General features: G+C 56.1%; 3 protein-coding genes and 3 non-coding genes across 7 annotated transcripts; 1 reads left to right on the top strand and 5 right to left on the bottom strand.

Annotated features, from left to right (window-relative positions):
• The first annotated feature begins 2,208 nt into the window (after window positions 1-2,208).
• Window positions 2,209-8,722, top strand: ACP4 (acid phosphatase 4). Its single transcript, XM_049622295.1, has 11 exons — window positions 2,209-2,307; window positions 2,379-2,483; window positions 2,571-2,657; window positions 3,699-3,845; window positions 4,201-4,299; window positions 4,403-4,498; window positions 5,181-5,313; window positions 5,397-5,479; window positions 5,915-6,039; window positions 6,284-6,760; window positions 8,551-8,722. The coding sequence occupies exons 1-11, from the start codon at window positions 2,209-2,211 to the stop codon at window positions 8,720-8,722; spliced, it is 1,623 nt and encodes a 540-aa protein (XP_049478252.1).
• Window positions 8,723-8,848: 126 nt separating this feature from the next.
• Window positions 8,849-14,041, bottom strand: LOC125915708 (Friend virus susceptibility protein 1-like). Of its 2 annotated transcripts, XM_049621671.1 has the most exons (4): window positions 12,740-13,969; window positions 12,224-12,426; window positions 10,630-10,672; window positions 8,849-10,260 (listed from the first exon to the last, which is right to left on the bottom strand). In XM_049621671.1, exon 4 carries the CDS (start codon window positions 10,197-10,199, stop codon window positions 9,324-9,326), a length of 876 nt encoding a protein of 291 aa, XP_049477628.1. In that variant the 5' UTR covers window positions 10,200-10,260; window positions 10,630-10,672; window positions 12,224-12,426; window positions 12,740-13,969; the 3' UTR covers window positions 8,849-9,323. The 2 variants fall into 2 exon arrangements, with proteins under 2 accessions (XP_049477628.1, XP_049477627.1); XM_049621670.1 differs by lacking the exons at window positions 12,224-12,426; window positions 12,740-13,969 and adding an exon at window positions 13,976-14,041.
• On the bottom strand, window positions 10,328-10,418 carry LOC125916243 (small nucleolar RNA SNORD88). Its single transcript, XR_007455854.1, has one exon. It is a non-coding gene; the product is annotated as a small nucleolar RNA SNORD88 (small nucleolar RNA).
• On the bottom strand, window positions 10,757-10,860 carry LOC125916246 (small nucleolar RNA SNORD88). The gene has a single exon (XR_007455857.1). It is a non-coding gene; the product is annotated as a small nucleolar RNA SNORD88 (small nucleolar RNA).
• Window positions 12,279-12,369, bottom strand: LOC125916244 (small nucleolar RNA SNORD88). The gene has a single exon (XR_007455855.1). It is a non-coding gene; the product is annotated as a small nucleolar RNA SNORD88 (small nucleolar RNA).
• A 2,560-nt stretch (window positions 14,042-16,601) lies between the features above and the next one.
• LOC125915705 (outer dense fiber protein 4-like) lies at window positions 16,602-21,066 on the bottom strand. The gene is made up of 5 exons (XM_049621665.1): window positions 20,334-21,066; window positions 19,642-19,919; window positions 18,935-19,081; window positions 17,145-17,276; window positions 16,602-16,848 (listed from the first exon to the last, which is right to left on the bottom strand). Exons 1-5 carry the CDS (start codon window positions 20,786-20,788, stop codon window positions 16,781-16,783), a joined length of 1,080 nt encoding a protein of 359 aa, XP_049477622.1. The 5' UTR covers window positions 20,789-21,066; the 3' UTR covers window positions 16,602-16,780.
• Between the last annotated feature and the right edge of the window lie 6 nt (window positions 21,067-21,072).

Raw genomic sequence — 21,072 nt, 5'->3', positions numbered from 1 at the left:
CCTATCTATCTATCTATCTATCTTCCTATCTATCTATCTATCTATCTATCATCTCATCTTTGGAGTTCCTGCTGAGGCCAATCGTTATCCAGAGGACAGGGAACCAGGACCGAGCTGAAGACAGGGGCTAGTCTCAAGGGCACGGAATAGGACGGAGAAGGTCCTGAAGTAGGTCAAAGGGCTGGGGTCGGCCAGTGGGTGAAGAACCAGGGTGTTTCCCCATGTTTACTTGCGTGGTTGGCTGAATAATGGCCTTGAAATGCCTTAATCCCCAGAACCTGTGAACACCTTCTCTCACATGGCTAAAGTGACTTTGCAGAGGTGCTTAAGTTGGGTTCTTGACACGGAGAGGGTGTCAGTCCATTCATTCTGCTACAGCAGAGTATCATAGAGGGGATGACTTATCAAGAACACACATTTATTTCACACTTTCCTGGAGGCTGGAGGGCCAAGGTCCAGGCATTGACAGATCTGGTGTCTAATGAGAGCCTGCTTGGTGGTTCACAGTCAGCCAGCTTCTGGATGTGCCCTTTGGTGCTGGAAGGACAAGGGAGCTCTTGGAGTGTCTTTTATTACAAGGGCACTGATCCCACTCATGGGGGCTCCTCCCTTAGGCGACAGGACTGCTCTGCGAAAACAACAAAATAGGGTGGGAATAGTGGAGGAGACTTCTGAGGTTAGTCTACAAGAGACACTGCTGTCTCTTGGTCAGTCACTGTGGGAGGAACCAACGGCCATGTGGTGGTGAGTTGAGGCCTCTGGCCAGCAGCCGCCCTGGTGAGCTCAGAAGTGACTTGAGTTAGGGGCACCCTGGTGACTCAGTCAGTTAAGCGTCCGACTTTGGCTCAGGTCATGGTCTTGAGGTTCGTGAGTTCAAGCCCCGCATTGGGCTCTGTGCTGACAGCCTTTGGATGCTCTGTTTCCCTCTCTTGGCCCCTCCCCTGCTCCTGCACTTATAGGCTGGGCTCTCTCTCTCTCTCTCAAAACCAAATAAACGTTAAAAAAAAAAAAAAGTGGCTCAAGTTTCCAAATGACTGCAGCCCCAGCCACAACCTGACTTCAATCTTGTGAAGACCCTAAGCCAAGACCACCCAGGTATGCCACTCCCAAATTCATGACCCACCAAAACTTCAAGAAATAAGTGGCTACTGTCGTAAGCCACTAAGTTTTCAGGTAATTTGTCACACAGCAAGAAATAACTAGTAGTTGGTCCGCAAACCCCTGTTCTAAGTGCTAATATATTTGAACTCGTTAACCCTCAAAGCAACTCTCTGGGGGTACAGATTGTACTCGTTCCCATTTTATGAATGAGGAAACTGAGGCACAGAGAGGCGCAGTAACGTGCCGATGGTTGCACAGCTTGTAAATGGTGGGTGAGGTTAGGGTTGGAACCCAGCCTGTCCAAATCCGGGGCCTGGGTGTTCAACCACTGAGCCCTGCTGGCTTGGGCCAGCTGTGGGCAGCACCGGAAGAGGGTGACATCTCCAAGAAGCCCGAGAGAGCTACAAAGAGCTCCAACATTTAAGGGGTGAGAATAGGAAAAAACCGATTTGTGGTGGTGGGGAGGGAGAAGAAGGCAGAGCATGTGTCTAGAATGTGGGGCTGGGTGGGGGGTCTCTCTGCCTTCCTCTGCACCCAGGTTAAGGGCCCCCGGTTCAAATCCCAGCTTTGCCACTCACTGCCTGTGTTCCCTCAGGCAAATGATTTTTTTAAATTTTTTAAAATGTTTATTTATTTTTGAGAGAGAAAGAGAGAGCACGAGTGGAGGAAGAGCAGAGAGAGAGGGAGACACAGAATCTGAAGCAGGCTCCAGGCTCTGAGCTGTCAGCACGGAGCCCGATGTGGGGCTGGAACTCACGAATCGTGAGATCATGACCTGAGCCGAAGCTGGAAGCTCAACCGACTGAGCCACCCAGGCGCCCCGCTCAGGCAAATGATTTAACCCTGCCATGCCTCAGTTTCCCCAGCTGCACAATGGGGACGGTGATAACCATATCACCCCCTGCTAGAGTCGCAGAGGAGATTAAATGGGTTAATCCAAAGGCCTGGGGGTGCGGTGGGGGGGGGAGTCGATCCCAGGAGCCCGCCTTGGCTCCCGGGACAGGCATGCCGGGACCTGCGTTTCTGGGGGTGCTGAGGCAGGGGTAATGAGTGGGTGGGGCTGCGGCACAGACAGTGGGCTGAGCTCAGCGTCTGGGCTGTGTGGAGATGGCCGGGCCAGGGTTTTGGGGCCTCCCCGCTGGACCTATCCTGCTTCTGCTCCTGCCCCAGGCCCTGCCGGAAGGACCCCTGGTGTTTGTGGCTGTGGTGAGGTGTCCCCCGCCCCGGCCTGGCCCCTCGCCTCTCCCAGGCCGGCCCTGACCTGGTCCCGTCCCCAGGTGTTCCGGCATGGCGACCGGGCCCCGCTGGCCTCCTATCCCACCGACCCGCACAAAGAGGCGATCACCGTCCTGTGGCCCAGGGGCCTGGGCCAGCTGACTGGGGTGAGAGGCCGGGGTGCGGGGGGGGGGCGATGGGGGGGGGAGTGGGCGGGGCAGGGAGGGGTCTGCTGACTCCCGCTCTGTCCTCAGGAGGGGGTCCGCCAGCAGCTGGAGCTGGGCCGCTTCCTGAGGAACCGCTATGAGGCCTTTCTGAGCCCCGAGTACCGGCGGGAGGAGGTACTGCCCACGATGACCCTCACCTGCCTCCTGACCTCTGACCTCCACTGACCCCAACACTCACCGTGGGCCTCTGCCTCTGGCCTTTGACCACCCCCATAACCCAACCTGCACCCCAGTTCTGATCGCTCACCTCCAAACCATTGACTTACTCGTGCTGACCTCTGACCCCATCTCAGCATGAATATGCTTCACCTCTGACCTCTGACCTCTGTCAACCCTGACTTTTTCTTTTTTAAGTTTATTTATTTTGGGAGAGAGAGCACACAATCAGGGGAGCGGCAGGGGCAGAGAGAGGGGGAGAGGGAGAGAATCCCGAGCAGACTCCGCATCATCAGCATGGAGCCTGACACGGGGCTCGAACCCACGAACCGTGAGATCATGACCTGAGCTGAAACCAGGAGTCTGGCGTTTAACCGAATGAGCCACCCAGGTGCCCCAACCCTGACTTTATTTTCCTGCCCTCACCTCTCTCTTCTGACTCCCACCAACTCCGTCCAGATTTTCTGACCTCTGGTTTCTGATGCCAAAACTTGCTGGTTGTGACTTTGACCCTTACAGGTTCAATTTGCCCTCCCAACTTCCCATCTTTGATCTCTGCCCTTCAGCAAATCTGCATTTCCTCCCTGTCTTTTGACACCCCCCAATAGGAGCATTCCTCCTGACCTCTGACCTCTGATCCCTGATAGACATGTACTGAATTCTGGTCCCATGTCCTTCAACCTCCCCTTCTGACCTTGAACTCCAACTTCCAGCCACCAGCAATTCTGATCTTCCTTTCTTTCAATGAGGCCACTGACCCCTCTGGTCCCACATATTCACCCAACCTCTGACCTCCAACCTGGCTGCTCCTGACATTGACCTCTGACCCTTGATCCCAACTTCCAACACTGAGAACCAGACGCTCCAATTTGCCCTGGGTTTTGACTCCCAACCCCTAACCTTCGACCCCGAACCGAATCTGAAGTTTTCGGTTTGCTGCTGCAGCTGACCTGTGACCCGACCTTGGTCCCCTTGCCTGTTTTCTCCCCGCCACCCCAGGTGTATGTTCGCAGCACTGACTTTGACCGCACATTGGAGAGCGCTCAGGCCAACCTCGCAGGGCTGTTCCCTGAGGCTGCTCCGGGGCGCCCAGAGGCTGCCTGGAGGCCCATCCCTGTACATACAGTGCCAGTCACCGAGGACAAGGTCAGGGGGCTGGGCAGGTGCAGGGGGGTGGGAGGGATGGAGAGAGACAGACACCTCTGGGTGGAGGGAGCCAGTGGCTGGGAGAGGCAGTTTGGCCCAGCCGAAGGGGGGGGGGGGGGGGGGGGGGGGGGGGCATGTGCTGTCTCGGGGCAGTGAGCCTTTCCCCCCGGGGGAGAGCTGTCTAGGTGAGGTGACCCGCCATCCCCGTGTGGCGCGGCCAGATCTGGGAGGGACCGTGTAGTTTGAAGAGAGATTTGGACCAGAGACAAGGCCTCCACAGCCCCAGTTCCCCGCGCCCTCTGCTGTGACTGGGGTCCCAGTCAAGCTGTCCTCTCTGAGCCTCAGTTTCCCCCAGCTGCTGAGGTTCCCCACGCGCAGCTGTCCCCGATACCATGAGCTGCTCAGGGAGGCCACGGAGGCAGCGGAGTACCAGACCGCCCTGGAGGGCTGGACAGTGAGCTGGGCCGGCGGGGCGGGGCCCGGAGGGGCGTGGCGGGGAGGGCGGGGCAGGGAGGGGTGAGGAGGTCCGTTAGACTCACCCAGCCCGGTGCACCCAGGACTTCCTAACTCACCTGGAGAACTACACGGGGCTCTCGTTGGTCGGAGAGCCGCTCCGCAGGGCGTGGAAGGTTCTGGACACGCTGATGTGCCAGGTGAGCCCTCGCCCCACCCACCCAGCCAAGGCAGCAAAGACACCTGGATTCAAATCCCAGGTTTGCCGCTCACTCCCTGTGTTCCCTCGGGCAAGTCCCCTAACCCTGACTGCCTCAGTTTGCGCATCTGCACAGTGGGGACAGCAACGCACATATCAACACCTCCTGGGGTTTCTGTAACGATCGAGATCCATGCCATGTGCTTAGAACAGTGCCGGGCATACAGTGAGGCCCGCAGGGAGGCCAGAGGCTGTGTGTTTGTAATTCCTCCTGTTAGTTTCCTTGCGGGGGGGGGGGGGGGGAAGTGCCTGAAACCAACATGCCGTGAAAATCATCCTAGTTGCACGGTGGGGATAGTTGCACTGGGCGTGCTCTGGTGTAGATGGTGACGCCACCATCGAACCCTTCTAAAGTCCCAGAAGTCTGAAGTTTGAGACACCTCTGGGTCCGTGGGTGAGGGCTCCTGGACGGTGATGGTCGTTGTTAATTAATGATTGTTATCGGCCGCACCATAGCTTTTTGACCAGATCCGGCCCATGAGGGGTTCCCATGAGGGAGGTGGGGGAGAGGGCTGCAGCTAACGGGACAGCACAGGCACTGCGTGGGGGGGGGGGATCTGAGGGGAGCATGGAGAGCTCAGGATGTCCTGGTCACTTTGTCTCCTCTCCCTGTCTCTCTCCAGCAAGCCCACGGTCTTCCCCTCCCATCCTGGGCCTCCCCGAATGTCCTACGGACGCTAGCGCAGATCTCAGCTTTGGATATTGGGGCCCATGTGGGTCCACCCCGGGCAGCCGAGAAGGCCCAGCTGACAGGGGGTGAGGCCGTGGGGCTGGGAGGCCGGGAGGCCAAAGCGCCTTCCTCTGGGGGCTTCTCCAGCGCTCTGTTCGTGCCCCCTCAGGGATCCTGCTGGAGGCCATCCTTGCCAACTTCTCTCGGGTCCAGCGCCTGGGGCTGCCCCTCAAGATGGTTATGTACTCAGCTGTGAGTCTTTGGGAAGGGGGGCAGTGCCATGTGGGCACAGGGATGAGGGGAGGAAAAGCCGGTGGGGTGGTCCCAGTGGAACCTCCGTCCGCTGCCTTGGGTAGCTCATCTCCAAACCGTACTCTCAGACCGTTTCACTAGAGGTACGCAGTCTGGAAGGAGGGAGGTGATGGTGTTGTAAGAGAGTTTAGCTCTTCTGGAAGGACAGGCTGTTTAACTGAACTGCCCGATCATATTTTTGCGTCTACTTGACCGATCTTCATTAAATGATTACCTGCAATTAGTGGGATTGCCTCCAAGGTGAGCAGATTTGGGGGGTGGTGCTAAAGGGAACTGGGGGACATCTGGGAGGCAGCTGGATGCACCAGCCTAGAGTTCAGGAGAGACAAGTCGTGGAGAGAGGAGCCCTGTCTCAGCCCTGGGATCCACCCGCAGCACGACAGCACTCTGCTGGCCCTCCAGGGAGCCCTGGGTCTCTATGACGGTCACACCCCGCCGTACGCCGCCTGCCTCGGCTTTGAATTCCGGAGGCACCTCGGGGACCCGGACGAGGATGCTGGGTAAGGAGGGGGTGGCGCCCAGGAAGGGGCAGGACAGAACTGTCGCGGGAAGAGACTTGGGGTCCCGGGCAGTGGGCGTGGCCCGAGCCTGGAGCGGGTATTTGCCCCGGATGGCACTTGGAGGTTGACAGGTGGGAGTCAGGAGCCCAGTCTCCCTATTCGGCTCCTCTTCTCCAGATTTAAGTCAGTGGCAGGGGGGCGGTGGGGAGGGGCTCGGGTGCCACCACCTCCTGTCTCCCTCCAGGAACGTCACCATCTCCCTTTTCTACCGCAACGACTCCTCCGGCCTGCCCCTGCCCCTCAACCTCCCCGGGTGCCCGGGCTCCTGCCCACTAGGCCGCTTCCGCCAGCTCACCGCCCCCGCCCGGCCTCCGGCTCACGGGGTCCCCTGCCACGGCTCCCGCGAGCCTGCCACCCCTGCAGGTGACGGCCACGGGCGTTGGGTTGGGAGCGTGGGGGGGCCCGAGTCCCACGACTCACACTCCCGTGTTCTCCCCGCAGCCACGGTGGTGCCCCTGCTGGCCGGGGCCGTGGCGGTGCTGGCGGGGCTCAGCATGGGGCTGGGCCTGCTGGCCTGGAGACCCGGCTGCCTGCGGGCCTGGGGGGGGCCCCGTGTGAGCTGGGAAACCGGGCGCCCCCTTTCCCGCGCTGCCATTGCACCCCAACATGTCTGCTCACCCGCTGCTCTGGCTCCCGTGACTTACTGTGTGCGCCTGGCCCCGTGGGAACCTAGGGGAGGGCTCCCGGGCCCCGGAGCCCCGGGCGGGTCTGCGTGCGCACGCACGCGCGTGCTGTTACCTGTTTGTGGGGGCCTGCGTGAAGGGCGGCTTGCGCACACGTATATGGCACGTGCGTGCACGTGCGTACAGACACTTGTGCGAATGTTTCTGCTTTTATCCGGGTGCCTGTGAGGTGTCTGCATATACGTGTTGGCACGAGAATGCGCGTGTCCGTGTGACAGGCCTCTGTGCGTGCGTGCGGTGCGTGCGCAGCCTCCATTTGTGCATGTTGTACGCGTGTGGGTGTGCCTGCATGTGCGGGTGTATTTATGCGGGTGCATTTATGCGGGTGCATGGAAGCGGACGGTAGGTGAGTGCCTGCGGGAACATGCATTTGTAGGTGCAGCACGTGATGCGCGCACCTGGCGGGCAACGGAGCCGCGCCTGCTCAGTGAGCCCCTCCGTGGGTCACACACTCCCTTGAGAACGGCAGTCACCCAACCTGGCTTTGAGCTGTCACCTTTAGTCTTCCCCACCGCCCCCGGGCGGGGGTTCAAGCGTGCGCGCAGAGGGACAGCTCACAAGGAGGTGCAAGGGCCAAAGCCACCGGCAAACCTGAGGCTCTGTGACTCCCGGCACGTGACTGGCCTCCGTGCCCCCATCTCCTTTGGCAGAGCTGAGACTCCTCAGACCCCACATCCCTTGCCATTGAACTCCTGCTGGAGGCCAGCAGTGCCTCCGTGCTCCCATCTCCTTTGGCAGAGCTGAGACTCCTCAGACCCCACATCCCTTGCCATTAAACTCCTGCTGGAGGCCAGCAGAGTGGGCAGGGCCGGTGACATTCTCATTCTGGGGGCTGCAAGTTTGCAGGGGGTGGGACCTGCCTGTGTGCCCAATGGCTCCCATGGGGCTATTTAAATAAAGTGGAAAATTCAGGTCCCAGCTGCACTGGCCACACGTGGCTGGCCGCTGCCATACTGGGCAGATGGCCGTTTCCATCCTCGCAAATGTAGCACCGGATGGCACTGAAGACTAAAAAATGCTCCTGCAGACCTACTAACAAAACAGCAGGCCCTGTGAGGGCACCTGGTTCCAGGCCAGTTCCCGTGCCCCTGCACTTAACCTCTCAGACCGGGAGGGGAGACGTGGCAAGCACTGGGTGGCCAAATCTGAGGGCTGCCTCCCCCTGGGTGGCCTGGGCCGAGACACCAATCCCCTCACTGGCCATAACCCACATGCATCACACTGATGAGCACGCCTACATCAAGTGGTCTGTGTGAACCCACCAGCACCATCAGTGGGGAGCCTGGGATGCAGGTGATCACAGGTGGGAGGCGGGTGCTCATAGCAAGAAGCTACTCCTAGCCACGGGGACCCCAAACCTCCCCCCCCCCAGGGGGAGTAAGGTACAAGCCCCTCGACCTTGGGGGGAGGGTGCAGAAAGGGCTGGGCAGGGTTGCACTGGGGTCAGCAGCCCTGTCTGCACAGCTCGGAAAAGCCAGAGAACCCCCCATCCTTTATGTTGAGACCACCAACAGACCCACCCGTAAGGGCACCTCAGAAGGTCTTCATGTACCCCTGGAGAGGCGGGCACTTTCTTGCTTACATTGACCCACAGAACTCGCAGGTTCTTTGTTAAGTGGCTCCAGCAGGATGACAGGAGCCCAGCCTTCAGCATACTGAGCGAGCCTGTGGAAAGATGGGGGCTCCTCTGTGTGACCCCTGCCCTTGCCCCGAGAGGGTTCCGGATGCAATCTCACACCAGGACCACACCACAAACCCTGTCCTTTAGGACAGCCCAGACACAGCGACACGCATATTCAATGAGCGCCCTGTGCCTAGTGCTGACCATCCGGGTGGTCTGTCCCCATGGAGCTGGGATTCTTGGCCCCAACACTTTCAACCCGGGCGTGACAGACCCGGCCCAGATGCCACACATCCAGCTAGAAAGCAGAGAGGACTGACTGCCCCTTCTCCAGGTGAGCCAACAGCAAAAGTCCACTTTAGAAGGCAGGCATTGCATGCGTACACGCACACACACTCAAGAGAAAATCATTCCAAGCCACAAAGAAGCACCCGGAAAACCAAAGTGTTGTACATGCTTAAATTATTAGGTAAAAACATTGCATTTAAAAATAGCTTAAGAAAAAGGGTACAAACTTCAAGGTGCTTTCAAGTTGTGGGCTGTGGGGAGATCCCACTTGGCCCGTAGTGCTTTGGGGGCTGGTGGGGCAGGGTGGGGGTGCCCGCCCACCATGCCAATGGGCCTGAAGTGTAACAGACTGAAATGTAATGGCATATGCCCCTGGGGATGGGGGCACAGGCACCCAAGGGCTACTGGCCGGCTCGCTTCCCTCCACCACTCTGGCTGGTGACACCGATAGGGTGCCAGGGGGCAAGGGCACCTCAAGCACTCAGAGAGGCCTGGGAGTCTGGAGAAGGGCAAACGGACCACCCCTCAGTCCCCCCTGGGGGTGCTCAGGAGGCATGGACTCTTGTCTCTCCTGGAACCCAGCACCACCCACCCCGCAGAGTAGCAGCGGGGAGACCGTGCCCAGGGAGGGGCTAGTCATGGCGCACGGGTGCGGGCGGCTCCTCCCCACAGGCCTGGTCTGAGTAGGGGGGAGGCGGGGGCTGCTCGTCCCCCAGCACGTAGGCAGGGTGGCCGCGGCTGCGCTTGGCCTCCTTGATGTAGAGCTCCAGGAGGACCTTGGTGGGCTGCTTGTCCACCCTCTCCTTGGGGACGCCATGGCTCAGCAGCCAGCCCGTGAGGTCCTTGCGCGTCGGGTTGGGCCCCAACATGAGCTTGGCGCGGCCCGGCTGGCTCTGGCGCCACAGCAGGCCCACATCGGCGATGGTCTGGATCTCCATCACCGCTTCCAGCACCGTCATGCCCTTGACCAGCAGGCTGACCAGCGAGAGCCGCAGCTCGGAGGGCGCGGCCGTCAGCAGGCGCCGCTGGAGGCCCTGCGTGAAGGGCACGTCCTCGGGCGCCGGCCAGGGCCCCTGCTCGGGCGCGGGGGGTGAGGGTGGCTCGCGGTAGATCCAGTCGAGCATGCCCAGCTCGCGCACCAGCTGGATGCCCTCCTCCATGGTGGTCCAGGGGCGGAAGGGGAGCTCGGTGGCCTCAAAGTGCAGGAAGGACTCCCAGCGCTGGCGCCAGGCCAGCAGCAGCCAGGTGAGCAGCGTCTGGCAGCCACCCCGCAGCGTCTTGCAGTGGTAGTTGAAGATGGCATCGCCGGTCAGGTCACCCAGGAGTGCCAGCTCTCCAGAGTTCAGGAACAGGGCCGGGCCTCCCTGGTCATACACTCGCAGGATCCAGGTTATCATGAGCTCGTTGGGGTTCTGCTTGAAGCGCCGTGAGATGGCCAGGAGCTCTGTGTACGTGTAGTAACGGTCCCCCCGCCCCAACTGGGTGGGGGCCAGTGCTCGCTCGGCCATGACGATGGCTGTCCCCTGCAAGGAGCAGCAGGAAGCCAGGAGGGGTGCTGCTGGGCAGGAGCTTCAGGGAAGGGGAGAGGCCGTCAGGTGGGAAGAGAGCCACACCCCCCAGCACCTCCCCCCCACCGGGACCCCTCAGATCCCCGGGTGTCAAAGGTCCCGGGGGGCACCATGTCCTCAGGGGAGGTCAGAGCCCAGTGCTAGACATCATGGGGGTCCCGAGCCAGCCCCTTCAGGAGCGCTGACAGGGTCGCTGCAATCTCTCCTGTGTCCTCCCCCTCACTGCCCCACACTTCATCCAGTGCTTAGCAGGGGGCCCAGCTCTGGGCAACCACTCGGCATTTGCTTTTGTATTATTACCATAATCTACATATTTCACGATAGATTTATTGCTATGGTACGGCCAGTAAGGAGCCTCTTCTGTTCTTACCAAGGACAGGGACAGCGGCGCTGTTTGACTCTGGAGGAACCACCTGCAGACAGGAAGGAGCCGGAGGGGAAGAGCTGGTCAGCAGGGCACAGGCAACCACGGCCCCCAGCCCTCTGTCCCCAGAGTGGGGCCCCTCAGACCCCCTGGGTGTCAAAGGTCCCGGGGGGGGGGGGGGGGGGCACCATGTCCTCAAGGGAGGTCAGAGCCCAGTGCTGGACATCATGGGGGCCCTGGTGCCCTTGTCCTCCTCACTCAGGTCACAGAGCCACTTGGCTCCAGTCCTAAGGGGGAGGACAGACAAGAGCTCACCCAGGCAGGACAAATGACCACCATACCCGGCCACTGGGGTGCCAAGAAGCCCTGATCACGTGCCTTTTGATGCCCCTTGACCAAGCCTCACTGTGGCTTGTCCTTGGCTGTCACCTTGTATGATCCGCCACAACAGACTTCGGCACCACCAACCCCCACCCCGCCCAGCTCAAAGCAGTGCCCCACTGAAGACACCCCCACACCTGCTCAGCCTGCACCCCAGGTCTGTCTTCCCTAGCTGCCTCCCAGAGCCTCCAGCTCTGCTCTCCCCTCACACGTCCCTCCACAAACGGCAACTTCCTACCCCATCTTCCCGGAAACGCCCTCTCCGCTGCAGCAAACATTCAGAGCTCCGCAGAGGACGCCTCAGGCGAAGAGCACAGGCCCTCAGACTGAGCCCCACCCCCAATCACGGAAAGGAGCTTCTCCCCCCAAAGTACCGGCCAGCGAGAGCGGACACCCCCGAGCTCTCCCAGAGAACGTGCCTGCATCCTACTGCACCACGGCCATCGTCCTGTCCACTCCCGACATCCAAGGACCAGGGACAAATCGCCCCAGACCAGAGAACACTGGCTTCTTTTCAGACAACAGGTCCCGTGCCCATTTTACGACTGGGCTTTGAAACATTTGTGCAACATTCTCTAGATAAAGGGTCACTTTAAACAATGGTTACTGTGCAAACTGGAGGGTAACTTTACTAACTGTATCAGTGTATCCATCCAAGGCCGGCTGTCCAAGTTCAACCTACAAACCCCTCAGTGTGAACAGTGAGAAGTGCTGACAGCTTGTTTCTTTTCTTCTGCTGACTTTGAAAATTAGCTTTGATTAGTCCGTTTCCTTGAAACCCAAATACACGATCAGTGTTTCCTGCCACAATCCGTGTATTCTCCATCTTGCCCAACCCTTACCTTTAGGTAGGAAATATCACCACCACCCACCCCCAACCATGCAGAGGATTTGGGCCCATACGCTGCTGGGTGTGCTGTGCCTGCTCTACGGATATAGAAACTGAGGCTCGGGAGACCAGCTCTCTGAGCCCATGAACAGCAGAGCTGGGATTTGGACCCGGCCCAACTCTGGCTGGATTTCCACTGCTATAAATGAACAGGGATTTGCATGTAAATCTCCAGCACAAATGCTGGCACATAAATTAGGTCCCAGAGCTATCTGATGTGAAGTCATCCCAAAGAGGGTAAGGTTATTTTAGATGAGGGGGGGCGGGTGGAAGCAAGAGTTGTCACTGACAGGGGATGTTAGTGGCCGGTCCCCCTGCTTGAAGACACACCTGTAACACAGGAAGGACTTGAACAGTCTGGGAGGGTCCAGAGACATCAAAACCAGGGCTCCTCAGATCCCCAGGTGTCAAAGGTCCCGTGGCGCACGGAGTCCTCAGGGGTGATCAGAGCCCAGTGCTGGACATCACGGGAGCCCAGGTCCCCACGGCCACTCACCTTCAGGAACAGAGGCCCAACTAACTGCACTTAGAGACTGGGAAGCACAAAACCCACCAGGAGGGTATCAAAGTCCACAATTCTTCCTGTGCAGACCCCAGGCAACCCCACCTCCCCAGTGTCACCGGTCCACAAGGGGACCGTCGTCAAACCCCCTGCATGGAGCAAACCCAGTGTCTACCTCCCCTTGCCTAATTTTACAGACTTTTGGCACTGGCTACACCTGTTACTAACCCTTAACAGTGAAAGCTGCTAAGGTGCAAATCCCTTGAAGAACCTACCGGGGTGGCAGAAGGAGGGAGCTCTCCTAGGGGGAAAAAACCCAACCCTAACATAGAAGCAGCACTCACGATGAGCAGAGACCCTTTTCTGCAACCATTTTGGAACAGACCAGAGGAAGACATTTTGGAGAGGGCTCAGGAACCACAGACACAAAGCACACAGGAGACCCCATTATTTCTGATGAAATTAAAAACGTGCTTTCAGAACACCAGGCAGAAATAAAGCATGCGTGGCAAAATGTTAAACTTATGTGTATTTCCCCGCACGTGTGAGGATTTTAACAAGTAAAAAAAAAAAAAAAAAAAAAAAAAAAAAGGGGGGGGATGAGAAAGGAATACATTGGAAAATGGCGAAAAGAGGGCGCGCCAGTGATGGAGGAAAAAAATCCTTCCACTTGTGACAGGGCAACACTTGGGATGAAGTTCGACAGATTTTCAGGTGGCTGCCTGAAGTGAGAAACTCAGGGAGGATTTTTGCTGGGTCTTGGTGGGGACATAGAAAATCAGCGAGCTGCCCCGGGGCCGGGCTTCCTCGGCGATGGGGAAACGGATGTCCAAGACCTGAATTAAGGACCAATTAGCTCAGAAGTAACGTTTCCCGCAACTCGTGCATGGGTGAATACAAAACTCTGGTATTTGGAGGGACCGTGTCCGAATGATTCCTGAGGATAAAGGCCCCACTTGCTGTCTCCTAAGACCGCACCCATGTGGTTCTCAGAAACCCCGTAATTCATCTAGAGACTCCACACTCCCACTTAGCTCTTGGTAAACCCTGAGATCCTGCCTCTACCTCCCCCATATCTTTATTCCACGTTGCATAAAATGCCAGCCACGTGGAATGGAAAAAAACAGCGACTTCCTAAGGGAAGCTCATGTAGCCAGCACAGAAGTGGAAAACCTCAGCAAGAAAAACTCAGGGTCACACGCGCTCCCCCCCACCCCCACCCCCACGAAAAACGGACAAAATGGCGGAATTCTGCGACGTGGGAAACAGAAATGGCGCAGCCCGGCTGCGGGGCCAAGGAGCGCTGGCCTTGAAAACCCTCATTCGCTCCGGGGGCAGGAGTCCTCCCCACCCTGAGGGCCCCTAAAGGGCCGCCAGCCTCTTCGGACGCCACTGCCCACCCCGCCAAGATCCCCAGGCTCGCCTCGGAGCGCGCGCTGGGGTCTCACAAGGGCCTGACCCCTTCCACGCGACGACGTGGCCGCCCCGCCGCAGCCCCGGGCACCTCACGACAGGCGCGACCCAGACCCCAACGCCCGGCCGCGCAGACGGAAAAGAGCCATAAGACAAAGACAGCTCACCCGACCCTCACTCTCTTCAAAGTGTGCGCGGGCGACCTCGCGTCCCGCTTTATAGTGCGCGCCGCTTGTAAGGCCCGCCACAAGCCCCTGCCCGGGCTCCGCCCCGAGGCGTCCAACACACGCGCCGGGGCCGGAAATCCAGCTTTGGTGCTTGGGGTAGCGAATAATGCCTGTTCCCTCCAAAAATCTTCCTAAGCAGACGATACAATGTTGTCCCTAGAGGCGGAGAAAAAAAAGCAGGGGACTATCAGGGCCCGTTGTCCTCTCATGAGCGTCAGGCAACTCTGAGGACAGCACCAAAGGCGGGCGGCAAAGGGGAAGGACCCCGAGCCCGGACCGAGCCAGAAAGGGAGGCTCCTGGAATTGCCAGCGCGGCAGTGGCGCGAGCTTTGGCTGGAAGGGGCGGGGCCGACCCAGACTGAGTCCGCAGGCAGGAATGGGAGGCGGGGCCAGTGCGGAGATCGACGGGGGGACGTTGTGGGGTAACGCTAGCGTGGCGCGGAATGAGAGGCTCGTTCCGCGCAGCAAGAGGAGGGGTCGATGCCTGGACGCCGGGGCGAAAGGCTGGGCTTCTGGATCTAAGGGAGGAGGAGGAGGATGGGGGCCAGGACTCCTGGGCTGTGTGAGGGCCGGAAGTGCTCCCTCCACCCCCCAGTTTAGATGGTTTAAGACCTGGGGGCTTGGATTCTTGGTAGGGAGGGTTCAAGCTCTAAGGAGTGTCTTCAGCTGACTTGATTGGAAACATTCTTTTCAGAGATAAAAAAGGAAACTCCTCTACTTCAAACCCACTCACCAGAGTCGCCACTGTCAACAGTGTGGTGTGGACTTTTTATTTTATGGCTGTATACACACACATGTTATGGGTAGCGATTTTTTTTTTTTTTTTCATTCCAGTTTGTCCCCTAAATAGTCTCCCCCGGATCAGTACAGAGTGACCTCATTCCTTAAACGGGGGCCAAATATTCCTTTCTGTGAGTGGAACACACATTGTTTAGCTGGTCTCCCTGGTCATTTGGGTTGTTTTCTTCCGGTGAGGAGACACCTCCCACGAAGCTTATAGTCTGATGTAAAAGGAACATATCCTTATATTAACAAAAGGAGACCTTTCTTCACTGGCTTTTTGCCTCACCCAGAGTAAAAAGCAAAGTCTTCACTGTGGCCCACAAGGCCCGGAGGGACCTAGCCCCTGTTCCCCCTCTGTCCCTGTCTCCCTCTCCCTTGCTCAGGGTACACCAGTAATTGGCTTCCCTAATCTTCCTGGAACCTGCCAAGGACGTTTTCAGAACTTTTGTTGTTCCCTCTGCCGGGAATCCTTTCCCCCAACCTATCCCCATGGCTCTCCTCTCTTCAATCATGTCTCTGCTCAGATATTACCTTGGCATAGAGCCCCTGCCCCTTCCCAGACCCATCTCTATTCCCCTCCTTTATTTTACCTCATGGCACTTATCCCTAACATATCTGTTTTGCCTCCCTGCGGAAATGTGAAGCCATAAAAACAAGGATGTGTGTTTAGTTTGATCACTGCTATAGATCCAGTCTCTGGCATATAGTTGCAGCTTATTTTCATTAAAGATGAACAAATTTGAGAGCCTTTTGTGGGAGAGAAGCGGATTATTTTAGCAACCCTTAAAGAGCACAAACGAGGGGCGCCTGGGTGGCTCAGTCGGTTAAGCGTCCGACTTCAGCTCAGGTCACGATCTCGCGGTCCGTGAGTTCGAGCCCCGCGTCGGGCTCTGGGCTGATGGCTCGGAGCCTGGAGCCTGCTTCCGATTCTGTGTCTCCCTCTCTCTCTGTCCCTCCCCCGTTCATGCTCTGTCTCTCTCTGTCTCAAAAATAAATAAAACATTAAAAAAAATTTAAAAAAAGAGCACAAACTAGGTGTTATGTTAAACTCTATCTAGATTGAAGTACTATCATTACCCCCATTTTACAGATGAGGAAACTGAGACCCAGATGGGTCAATGCCTGGACACAGGTCACGGAGCTAGTAGGTGGCAGAGCCTAGACTCAACCCTTCCAGCTTAACCACTGTGTGAAAGGGAGGTCGAGGGGACCCCCCAGGTCAAGGGCCTGTAGGGGGACCCAGGTAGTGAGATTAATTTGTACTTGAGTTTCAACCGTGCCCTGTTCAACAAATGACTCTGATAGCAAAAATATGCTACATGGAACAGCCTTAAAAATGGATGGATGGATGGATGGATAGATAGATAGATAGACAGACAGATAGACAATTTTTAAAAAGAACAGCCCTGTGTTGGAGGAGTTTCGCGAGAAGAAAGAGGAAGTGATGACAGGGGCTGCTGGTAAGGGCAGGAGGTGAGGTGTGGGTGCAGGGAGAATTTACCTCAGGAGGGGCACATTATTGGGGGTCTGGGAAGTAAAAGATGAAGCCCTAAGGGCTTGGAGAGAATCAGCTATTCAACAAATATTGATTGACACCATTTGTATGTATACCAGGAACCATTGGCACAGCCTCTTTGTTGACCTTGTGCCTTGCGTCTCTTTCCTCTGAATCGCTTCCCTCACCTGTCCCTCTACCCCAGAGGGCCCAAGGGATGGCCCCCGTGAGAGTTGGCATTTCCACAGAACACTTAGAAGGTACTGAGCTAAGAGAATATTCTGGGCAAAAGGTACAGATTATTTAAATATACAGATTATTAATCTGAGTGGGGGGATTAAGAGGGGACCGAAAAGGGCAAGACTCTCAGTGGGGGTGGGGGACTAGAGAGTAGGGTTGTCAAGTGCTTGGCAGGGAGCTGTGGGAGCAGACCAGCGGTGGGGTCATTCCTGTGTCCTGGAGCGCCATCAAGTCCAGATGGCCTGGAGCGCCAGGATGGACCAGAAGTTCATGTAGTTCAGGTAGGAAAGGAAACCTGAAGAAGGAAGAGAGCAGAGGGGGTGAGGTGCAGCATTCATAGCCTACTCCAGATCCTGATTCTTTTCCCAAGCCCAATCACACCCCTACCCTGTCCCCAATCCATTTCCCAACCCATACCCAACCCCATCCCTTCATCCAGCCCTATGCCCAACCCCACCCTCATCTCCCACCTCAATCCCAGCTTGTCCAGCCCTGTCCACAACCCATCCTCATCCCAAACTCTGTCCCACTCAGTCCCTATCCATATCCCTGAAAACCCATGCCCAAAACCAACCCCAGCCCAGCCCAGACCACTCATCAGGAAGAGAAAGATGCCGGTCCACGCCAGGTAGAAGCTGAGCCCCAGAGTGTAGGTCATGCCTTCCTGCAGGTACTCATGGGCCTGCATCAGGTAGAACAGGATACCCAGTATCATGCTGGCCCCTGCATGAGTACAGGTGTTAGGAAGCTGGGCATCAGGTGTGTGCAGACCCCTGCCCATAGTTGTATGGCTGCCTGGCTCTTGCTCAATATTCTCCCAGTTTCTTTTGCCTCCCTGTACCTCTGTGCGCAGGCAGGAAAGCAGGCTCTTGATAATGTCATGGTAGAGCACATTGGGACCATTGGGTTGTGTCTAAAACCATAGGCTTTGTGGCCAACCAGAACAGAGCTCTTGTCCTGCCTCTCCCTCCCACCTTAGGGTAACTACTCTGTCTCTCTGAGCCTCACTTCCTTCATATGTAAAAAAATATGAGTCATAGGACTCATCTCCTTGGGCTGTCGTGAGGAGTTGTTGAGATTGGCACAATTCCTGGCACACAGTGAGCCCACAAGAATTGAGATGATGATGATGATTATTATTGTATTGGGTCTTTAATTTTGGGCTTCTGAAGAAGTAGACTAGGAACCCACTCATTCTGCATATTTCAACTTAAAAAAAATTCAGGTAGTGAAGACCTGGGTCATTTTTTCTTTATGTTGTTGAAAAATAATATAAGAGGTGTTTCTCATTTAATTAAAAAGACTGAGCAGAATTTTTTTTTTTGTAGAAAAATGTCTTATATTAGATGACATAAAACTGAGGTGTTTTCTACCCTTTGTACCTTATATGTAAACAATTGGGAAGAGCTACCAGACAAATTGGATAAATACTATTTGCAAACAAGGAAATAGGAAGTTGAATGTTTCCTACTCTTGACTTTGCTATCATTGTCCAAAAATGTTTTCCTGATAAAACTAAAAGCTGTGGTCAATCATTACAAGTGATAGGAACGTAATATCCTTCATTTCCAAATTAATGTGCCAACCCAGCTCCTTTTCTAAAAAGTGTGATTTGGCAATGCAAATTGAAAACCAGACTAATTCTAATCAATTAGAATTAACATATCAATTTTGAGACATTTGGGTCACGTGGAAGGATTATCATGGTAAGGAATTGTGCAAGGTTAAAGAGCTCCATCAGGTGCCAACATTTTCTAATCCAATCCTCACTACATCTCCACGTGATAGGAAATTTCACCCCCACCCTACAGAAAACTGTAGGCTCAGAAAGATTAAGTAACTTGAACAAAATCACAGAGCCGGGGACAGGGGGCGGGGGGGGGGGGCGTCGGGGGAGAAAGGATTTGGGCTGGGTCAGCACTGGAAATGGGTATTGGGTAGAGGTTGAAGTTTGAGTGGTGAGGACAGAGGGTGAGGTGGGGGACGGGTTTTGGTTGAGTTTGAGAGTGAGGTTCACAGGTGATAGAGTTGGGTGGGGTTTGGAATGAGTGCTGAGATTTGGAAAGGGGTTGGGGATGGTAGTGAGGATGGTTTGGAGATTGGAAAGAGATAAAATGGGAATGCGGGATGGGGACGTGGAGAGGTGGTGGGTGAACTGGAGGCTGGTATTGGGGCTGGAGGTGAGGTTGTGTTGTTGGAAGCTCATATATTTTTTATTGGGATTGATCAGAGATTTGGAGGGAGATAGAACTGGGATGGGCAATGTACGTGAGGATGCGGATGGTGTTGGGATGTGGTGGGGAGGGGGTTGGATATCATCATGGGCACTGGGCAAGGTACTCCTCGCCTTGGTTCCTGAGGGATAAATCGCACTGCCATGCCTGTCAGGATGCTGATGATGACGTTGGAGAAGTCCAGCACAGGTAAGTTGGAGCTGGTGAAGAAGATGATGTTTATGAGCATGATGCAGAGGCAGAAGCCGGCAATACTGGCAAGGATGAGAAAGGCCCAGGCAAAGTCCAACAAGTCTGGGGAAGGAAGAAAATCAGAACACCAAGAGGCCCTCCGACTGAGCATGGGGGACAGGGTCCCCCATGAGGCTGGGAGTATTCCTGAACCCTCTCCCTTGCAAATTTTTCTTTCTCATTTTAAGAAAATTGAAATTGGGCTGTAGAGAAGGGATATTAAGGCAGATGCCTTTAGCATTGAGGGCACACCTCTGGGTCAGTGAGAACAGTGTCTTGGGCAGTGAGAAGAGGGGTGGGAATTGAGGAACCGGTTCTGTGTGATGAGGAAAGATTCCTTGGGGTGAAAAAGTCTCAGGATAATGTGTAAGATCCTAGGGTTAAGAGGACTGTGGGGATGGGTATCATGTAATTGAAGGTGAGCATAGGGCAATGGGGATGATCCTGGGGCAATGAGGACCATCTGGAGGAAGGGATGACTATCCGGGGGTAGTGAGAACTATCCCAGAGAAGGGAAGACTAACCCTGGGCAGTGAAGACCATCCTAGAGAGGGCAGAGAAGGGTCCCCGGGACAAAGAAGAGAGATGAGTCCCAGGAAGGGTGAGTATAGGGTAGGCCTTACAAGCATTCTGGTCGTACTCATGAAGGCAGGAGATGTCAGGGCACTGCACAAAGAAGATGGTGTTGATGGGGATGGTCGAGGGGCCATCAGGATCCCCAGGGGATGTCAATGGAACCCGGAAGTGGATCCAGGGCTGGCCCAGGGTGATGAGACCGATGATCACCATGCCAGCCAGGCTCAGTGCCAGGCTCACCTGACGGCCGATCTTCTTGGCTCCATGCAGCAGCCGCCAGCCCATGGGCAACTGTGAATACCTGCATTTACTCCTTCTCTGACACCTGTAGCAGATCGCCCACCACCAGTGTCACCACTGAGTCCAGCCACCCAGCCCAGTCACCCCAGTCCAACTGCCAGACCAGACCATGACCCACCCAGTGTAGCCTTCAGACTATCTTCTCTACGTCCATTCTCCCTGGCCTGTATCCTTCAGGTCCTGCCTCTAGATGTTTAGCCTCTGGGCTCCCTTGCCTCCAGATCTAACTTCCAGACCCTGCCACCCCCAAGTTCAGTTCCTAGGTTGAATTACAGGTCCAGCCTTTATGTTATGCCCTACCCAGGGTCAGCCTCACTTGGGTCCAACCTCTAGTTTCCAGTAGACTGGCTTTGCTTCTGGTCGCTGACCTTTGACTACTGCCCCTCCCCCAGAATCCTAGCCCAGAACCTGGCCCACTGCCTGGACCCCTGCCTCTCACCCGCCAGAATCCATCTCAGCAGATCTGCTTGAACGTATGCTCTGGATATTGTCGTCTAGAGTACTTGGGTTGTACAGGGAGCTGTCCATAGAGTCTTTGAAACTCTCCTGGGTGGTCCAGATAATTGAATCAGTGCTTTTGACACTGGCCGTGGGGCTGTGAGTAATTGAAGGGGGGACATCGACTTTGGCCCGGATTGGCAATGTGAGGCATTGAGTACTTAAACAAGGACTCTGACTTGTTGGAAGGTGGTCTTGGCTACTGACTTGACTACTATTGTAGTTAAGGGACTCTACATTGTCCAGGGAGACGTGAGGAAGTAATGGAGAGTTTTGGATGCTGAAGTGGTGAGTTTGGAAAATTGGTGGAACATCTTGGGTCTTCAAACGGTGACTGTAGGTAACTGACGGTGTATCTTGGATACTGAGCCAATGACTGCTCACAGTGGATGGCATGTCCTCAGTACTGGCCCAGCAACTGTTGATAATGGGTGGCACATCTTGGATACTGGCCCAGCGACTGTGGACTAGTGGAGGGTCTTGGATGCTGACCCGGCGATTGTGGATAATGGACAAGGGTTCTTGGATGCTGACCCGGTGACTGTTGATAATGGGTGGGGGCCCTTGGATGCTGGCCCGGCGATTATGGATAATGAGCGGGGGCTCTTGGATGCTGACCCGGCGATTATGGATAATGGGCGGGGGCTCTTGGATGCTGACCCGGCGATTATGGATAATGG

The sequence above is a fragment of the Panthera uncia genome, assembly GCF_023721935.1.
Source record: "Panthera uncia isolate 11264 chromosome E2 unlocalized genomic scaffold, Puncia_PCG_1.0 HiC_scaffold_19, whole genome shotgun sequence".
Lineage (NCBI taxonomy): Eukaryota > Metazoa > Chordata > Mammalia > Carnivora > Felidae > Panthera > Panthera uncia.
This window is presented reverse-complemented; position numbering and strand designations above follow the sequence as displayed.